The sequence below is a fragment of the Octopus bimaculoides genome, chromosome 7 (assembly GCF_001194135.2).
Source record: "Octopus bimaculoides isolate UCB-OBI-ISO-001 chromosome 7, ASM119413v2, whole genome shotgun sequence".
In the NCBI taxonomy this organism is placed as follows: domain Eukaryota; kingdom Metazoa; phylum Mollusca; class Cephalopoda; order Octopoda; family Octopodidae; genus Octopus; species Octopus bimaculoides.
Window position 1 is genome coordinate 44861455 of NC_068987.1, and position 8209 is coordinate 44869663.

At 35.2% G+C, this 8209-nt stretch overlaps 1 protein-coding gene across 1 annotated transcript in view; it reads right to left on the reverse strand.

The window, feature by feature from the left end:
• The window catches only part of LOC106881270 (E3 ubiquitin-protein ligase RNF181), a 21298-nt gene that overhangs the window by 8988 nt on the left and 4101 nt on the right, over nucleotides 1–8209 (reverse strand). The window contains exon 3 of the mRNA XM_014931595.2: nucleotides 337–387. Within this exon, the coding sequence (XP_014787081.1) occupies nucleotides 337–387 (51 nt within the window). The remainder of the gene's footprint in view (nucleotides 1–336; nucleotides 388–8209) is intronic.

An 8209-nucleotide genomic window follows, 5' to 3' on the forward strand; every position in this document is an offset into this window, starting at 1 on the left:
GTATCGAAATATGATAGTTTCAGTTTTGATCTTTTTGTATTTGCTGTTGGATTGATCGTAAAGGGTCATAAGAGAAAGTAGGAGTTGAAAGGATTTGTATTAGAAAGAGGAAATTAGATTTTATTAGGGAGAAAATGTTTACTGCTGTAGTTTTATGGATTTTATTCATTATTAGGAAATTTTTGGAGTGAAAAAATGACGCAGTGACCTAACAGATTGTATTTAGAATATTAATTGCGATTGTTTAATCGAAGAAATTTGGAATTGTGTAAATGTATGAATTTTAAACATACACACACACAGAGAAAATTTGCCTTTTATAGTATAGATACTTACCTTTGAACTTCAGACCACCATTCTAGTGACATTCCATACTGTAGCAATAACCTGTGTGTGGAGAAGAAGAAAGAAAGTAGATGAATTTCACTATGAGACATGTCAACCTATGTACCCTCTATCATCATCATCATTGTTATGGGCAGATGAGAGGAATGAGGAATAATCAAACAGTTTCCAAATTAGGATATATTTCATGAATTTTGAATTCTGCAATCCTAATTTAGATTAAAAGACATTCGAATCGAGATCGTTGCCCGTGCCACTGGACTGGCTCCTGTGCAGGTGGCACGTAAAATACACCATTTTGAGCGTGGCCGTTGCCAGTACCGCCTGACTGGCCTTCGTGCCGGTGGCACGTAAAAGCACCCACTACACTCTCGGAGTGGTTGGTGTTAGGAAGGGCATCCAGCTGTAGAAACTGCCAAATCAGATTGGAGCCTGGTGTAACCACCTGGTTCACCAGTCCCCAGTCAAATCGTCCAACCCATGCTAGCATGGAAAGCGGACGTTAAACAATGATGATGATGATGATGATGATTAAATGACTAAATGAGTTGTTGGACTACTAGCTCATGAATCACAAATTCAAATCCATTCTAACTACAGGGTGCAGCAGAAAACCTTCCACATTTTACAAGGCCATTGGTGTGGTGCTAGGAAAGTTAGGCAGGTTATAAAAGTATCTTCATGCAGCTCATGTTCTACTGACGTTTTTTTTGCTTTAGTTACCATCATGGGTTGAATTGGTGCACACTGTGTGTTTGCTGTTGAACATTTATCAAGACTGGTGAAAGGAAGTTTCTTTTTTGCTACACTCTGTATTTCAATGTATCTCTGTGTGGTACACTTTATCATGCCTGCCAGAACGTCTAAGAGTGTCATAGAGAAATAAACCAATATCTTTCAACCATTTAACACTTATCTTTTACTTGTTTCAGTCATTAGACTGCACCCATGCTGGGGCACCACCTTGGAGAATTTTTAGTCGAATGAATCAACTCCTGTATTCGTTTTTTGTTAAGCTTGGTACTTATTCTATCGGTCTCTTTTGCTGAACCACTAAGTTGCGGGGATATAAACACACCAGCACCAGTTGTCAAGTAGTGGTGAAGGGGACAAACACAGACACACACATGATGGGCTTCTTTCAGTTTCTGTCTACCAAATCCATTCACAAGGCTTTGGTTGGCCTAAGACAATAGTTAGAAGACACTTGTCCAAGGTGCCATGCAGTGGGATTGAACTTGGAATCATGTGGTTGGGAAGCAAGCTTCCTACCACACAGCTACACCTGTGCCTATAGAAATGAGTTTAGAACATGTTCTGCTGAGTTGTGGTGCCATGAAAAAAAATGCACCTAGTGTACATTGTAAAGTAGTTAGCATTAGGAACCATATCAAAAGCAGACATTGCCCTCTATAGGGGCTGGACACAACTAGAACATTAACCAGTTGCTGGAGTTCAATCACACTGTCATATCAAATATTTCACATCTGTATAATTTGAAATAATAAATATTAAAAATATTTCTAAATTTTCAGATGACCCAAGAAGAGCTAACTGGGGTTATGTTATTGTCACTATCACCACCATCATCAGTATCATAAACAACTACTGTTAATGGTGGCAACCAAATGCATATGGGAAACATTTTCATGTGAAGAGCTTGTGCATTCTACTTTTGTTGATATCTAAAATTGATCTGGTTTCTGCAACATGGCATGGGTGACTTGGGAATCAGATAAAACTTATTTCATAGTTTTATCTCTATTTTCAACAGATATATAACATTTGTAAACTACTGTGTATGGGTTCAGTCAACCACTGAATGTTAGTGGGTGACTCACAAGCCTAAAATGTGTAACTGTAATGGCAGTCCTTAATAGCTTCATAAATGTTATGATGGAGTGTTTCTTTGTGAAATAAATCTCATATTATCCATGTTATCATGGAAATTTCTAAAGACCCTTTATTTAAAATAGTTTGTTATGCAAAGTGCTTTGCTTTGAAAACACTTAAAACAACAATTTTGACAACAAATTGTAAGGTTGTTAAACCACCTGAAATTCCCATCAATCTTATTCTTAATCAGTGGAGGAATTAATGACTTAAAAATTGATGAAATAACAGATGATAACTCTTAAGCTGATATTTCTCCCAATATACTGGGTGAGATTTCTTTGTTTAGAACAGGGTTTCTCAAGGGGAGCTATATGGCAACCTAGGGGACCACAAAGCTAAGTTTGAACAATAGGGAGCCACAGGGGACTATGGGGAGGGGGGGGGGCACAGAAAATTTGGGAATCATAAAATATCAACATGTAGGTACGTATTTTTATTTGTTAAATGCACATTACACATATACATATAAGAAAAAGATATGTGTGGCACATAAGATGTACCATCTTGAGTGTGACCGTTGCCAGTACCGCCTGACTGGCCTTTGTAGGGTTTTCGAGCGAGATCATTGCCAGTGCCCCTGGACTGGCTCTTGTGCGGGTGGCACATAAAAGACACCATTTCGAGCGTGGCCGTTTTCGTGCGGGTGACACGTAAAAGCACCCACTACACTCTCTGAGTGGTTGGCGTTAGGAAGGGCATCCAGCTGTAGAAACTCTGCCAAATTAGATTGGAGCCTGGTGTTGCCATCCGGTTTCACCAGTCCTCAATCAAATCGTCCAACCCATGCTAGCATGGAAAGCGGATGTTAAACGATGATGATGATGATGATGATGATGGACCATCCTTATGTACTAATTTTCTATTACATTCATATATGTACCTAAAGAACACATGTCAGATTAGATCTTGAGTGTTGTATGTCTGGTTCGTAAGATGAACAGCTACATATCATTGCATCATACCAAATTGCTCCAAAACATACATATATAATGGACAGCACAGAAGGCAAAGTCACAGTTATTAATCAAAACTCCACTTCAACATTATCGACATGGAAAGTCCATCTAGTCAACAATGTCCATGCTAACTGGTTAACATCAGCACAAGTCTCTTAAAGATTCGATTTTCTTTTTTGCTTTGTCAAATTATACTACTTCTTTCTCTCTCTCTGCTTATTTCATCCTACTTCTGCTCTTGATTCCGTACTTTCTTGTTTAGTTATATTTTCCTGCATCGTTAGTGTGCAAGTATCTACTTCTTTTTACTTCATTTTACCTAAGTTTTTATAAGTTACTTTAATTGTCATAAATATTCTATCTAGGTCCATAGCGCCAGAGGTGAGGGCAGAAAGGTCGATCCACCAAGTTAAATCATTGATCAATCATTCAAACTGAACCCAAGCTGTCAGGAAAACTGTTTCTTTACATACAAGTATAGGATTTATTTTCAAAAAACCTATAATTAATAAGGGCTTTGAGAAGTATTCAAACTAAGATGGGGAATCAAGAGGGAGGTGAGAGGCCAAGGGTGCCCCGAAAACAAACACTTCATTAGAAAACTAGATAAAATCATTCTTATGTGCACTTTTATACAACTATTAAATTATTAATCAATTTAATAATTCAATAATTGGTCAATAAATAGTATTATATACTTAATTTAATTAGAGTAAAATTTAATATTGAACTATGTTTAATAGAGTATAACAAAGTATAAAATTATTTTTCCTTAAAAAAAAACAAAACATTTTCAATATACTTTGCTAACTCTTTTTGGCAATTTGAGTTAATTCAACAATAACTCAGTCCTATTTTCTCCATGAGTTTACCAGCTTACCTGCTTTAGCTATCACTTTTATAATTTAGTTTCTTTTCAACAAATTAATTTTCTTTCTGGATTGTCAACTGAAAAGGGAATGATGAATTTTTGTCTTGCTATTGTTATCTTTTTATAAGCATAAATATTAATCTGTTTTTCCTGATTATTATAGCCTTTGATTTAGTTAACTGTGTAATGTATTAACTTTATAAACTTGGTTTTAGATCTAATTTTATTCTTGGCTAAAAAGGTATATTGGATTACCTTACTCTGTATTCACCCCCCTGATGAAAACACTTGAAACTAATCTCTTGTTTATTCAACTTTTTTGAAAATATTTATTTATTATTTCAGATAAACAAGGCAAGTGCATCTAAAAAAATGTGTATACAATATTCTGTCGAATATCTTGCTTATGGATTCATCAAATCTCCACAAAATTCTACCATGCCTATGTGTCTGCTATGCAAGACTTCGTTCTCCAATGAAAGTATGCGTACCTGCAAACTAAAAAAATATCTGGAGACTGCACACAGAGATAAGAAAGACAAGCCACAAGACTTCTTCAAAAGGTTATGTGATGAGTTTCAAGGAAGGATGACAGGCGATCAAATGTTCACAAAGGAATGTTGGCTTCTTACAAGATAGCAAATTTAATTGCAAAAGCTGGTAAGCCTCACACCATTGGTGAATCTTTGATCATGTCTGTAGTGCTTTCAACAGTTATGGATCAGAGTCCACAAGAGGTTACTTGTGTTATTCCTCTGAGCAACTCATCAGTATCATGACGGATTGATGAAATGGCAGCTGATGTTGAAAGCCAATTAGTTTAAAAACTTAGGGTAAATGAGTTCTTAATTCAAATAGATTAATCAACTCTACCAAAAAATTCTACTTTTTTAATAGCATTTGTTAGGTTTCTTAATGGTAATGATATATGTCAAGAATTGCTTTTTGCTTTGAAATTAATGACCAACACAAAAGTGGAATCCATCTTCAAAAAACTTGAGGCCTATTTTGAAGAGAACTGCATTCCATTGAAGAACATTGTGGCTTGTGCAACAGATGACGCTGTTGCTATGATCGGAAGATATCGGGGATTCAGTGCTTACTTAAAAAAAGCTGTTCCTAATGTGCTTTGTGTGCACTATGTTTATCAACAGCATCTGTTTGCCAAAGACATAGCAAGACGTTTGAATGATGCACTTATAAAAGTTATCAAAGCTGTCAACTTAATAAAAAAGAATGCACTGCAAGATCACCTCTTTAAGCAATTACGTGAAAATAACGACAAGAAATTTGAATGATTTGTGTTACATACTGAAGTCAGATGGCTATCCAAAGGTAATTACCTGCATCGCTTTGTTACACTTATGGATACTGTTATCTCTTTTTTGAGTGAAACAGAACTTGGAGAGAAACTTGTTGATGCAAAGAGTGATATTTTTTACTTGTCTGACATACTTGAAAAGCTAAATGTCCTTAACAAAGAACTTCAAGGAAATAACTCCACTCTGTTTTCTTGCAAAGAGAAAATTAAAACTTTCAACAGGAAACAAAAGTTATTCTGGTTGAATCTTGGAAGGCAAAAATTTGCACAGCTTCCTTCCTTAGCAAGCATATCCACTGAGCTGCTCGATGATGACTTAACAGTTTATGTTGATCATTTGAAGCAGTTACATAATGATATGGAAATTTGCTTCTCTGATCTACTCCAAATGATGGTGCGATAGTGGTTTGTGGATCGCTTCATTGTTGATCCATCTGAAGTCGATATTGACATACAAGAAAGCTTCATTAAACTTCAAAATAACACAAGCAGCTCTAACAAGGTTCAAGTATGGAGGATACCAGAAGCTGTGGATGAATGAAGAGATCTCTAAAAAGTACCCATTACCCTGGAAGAACGTTAGGTTGCTTTTACTCGTTTTTCCCACATCTTATTTAGTTGAGTCAGGTTTAGTTGTGACATAAAAAGAAGAGGAGATTTACGCCTCTCATTGATGGCTTTGAGACCAAACATTGACAAGTTGGTAACCCTGCATCAGTCACAGGGATCCCACTGAAATCAGGCAATATAAACTGAAATTTGTAAATGTAAATAAATTTATTTAAATGAAATATTTTCAACTAGCATGGGGGCCATAACGATTTCGTGTTGAATTAAAGAGGGCCACGGTCAGAATGAGGTTGAGAAACACTGGTTTAGAAGAAAAAGACACACTAAGCAAAGAAATAAGGGAGATAATTCTTTTGCTGATTGTTTTTAGACTAGAATATTTACAAATTTGCTGGCATTGTACCAAAATTAGAAACCATTATATTACATGTGTTAGAGCCTAATGTATTTGTATTTAGTAACTTAGTATGCAAAAAGCTTACCTGTGCTATTTTCCCTCAGCCATATAGTCGTTGGTATTCATAATTAGTGCTACTACATTCCCAATTTGTTTTGTGTGTGTGTGTGCATGCATGCGTGTTTGTGCGTGCGTGCATGCACACATACATACATTGATTACTCTTAGTTTTGCTGAAATTTAATAAAATTGAAACATGTGTGCTGCTTTCACTTGTTACTATACAAACCAGATCTACACCAATCTATACTCTGTATTATCTAGACATTTCCATGAACTCATCTTGTAAGGTTTTAGATGCCTCTAAAGGAAAAATTATGTTTGCTAAGCACATGAAGTATCTTGGTCAAAATTTTTTTCAACTGACAATATTAGATATATAGGATCCTACTATAATTAAGCACTTTTTATTAAGCTCATGCTAATTCTGTGATCTTTATCCTCAACCCAGAATATCCTATGTTGCTTGTAATGTAACCAATCGATTGCAGTAAATCAAGATACTGGACTAAAGTTTGTTGTTCAAAATTAGCAGAGTTAGGTCAGAGCCTAGATGACTAAATAGCTTCTCAAATCAAGTTCAAAATTAGTTTATGCAACTGTCACAATAAATGACAAATATAGTTTGTGCTTCAGCTAATCCTGGATCAACAGATAGATAATAATGACATTTATAATCAAATACTAAATTAACAACCAGTAGACATCTCAATAGTTTACAAATAATTTATGATAGAAACATTGATATGACAGTGGATACTGAGGTCTCATGCTCAATTATCCCATTTTTATTTGCTTCTCAATAGAATAACCCAATTAAGTTGTCACAACCACTTAACTTTTAATGGTTATAATCTAAAAATGGTTGGGTCAATTCCAATAAAAGTTCAACTGAAGGATACAGAAATATCTTGTGACTTTATAGTGATGGACAATATTGACTTTTCTGAGAATGAATATTTTGAAAAAAGAGAATTTCTCCATCTCATTATTAATCATTTTTAGACATGGAGGTTTTTCATTCAAGCATTTCATATCATAATAAAGGCAAATCAACAGGTCAGAGTACCTTTTTTTTCTCAAATCAAAATATCTAGGACTAATCCTTTTGATACCAGTCTGTCTGAAAATGTCTCTGGTTCTGTGATGGAAACTTCCTATTTTAAAGTAATCTAAATATTCCATCAAAAGTTCACACTATGTTCAAAAAACTTTAGCTTAATAATGACAAAGTAATTAAATGATAAATTCTTCATCATTTTCAAAAGCAATTAAGATGTGTACTTTATTAGAATTATGGTAATGACAGGGTTAAAATGAAATTATAATTTGATGGACTCTCCAACGATCAGAACTTCACTGAGAGGTAATTTACTATCAAGATACCAAAAATGTTCCAACAGATACACTCTCAGACAGCTGCAATAACAAATGATGTTGGCAAATTATCTCTATACTAGCAGTATAACCCGACCATGTCCGGGTGTGACTTATTACGCCATCTACGATAAGTCTTGCTAGGTGAAAATCAACTAAAAAAGAAAGCCTTACAACGAAAAGACCCTTATGATGTAAATATGTTCATAATTCAAAAGACGATGAAATTAATAGGGAAAGTCATAAGGCTGTTTTGCATAACATTATTAAGCGTACGTAAATTTCATCCGTCTAATTGGCTATACAAATGCTTGTGCAAAACAACTTTTTGCGCTGCCCTGATTTTACATAGCAGGGTAATCCCTTTTAGCAGGAGGTAGGACGGCAATTTCTGATGAAGCAATTGCTGGCGATCT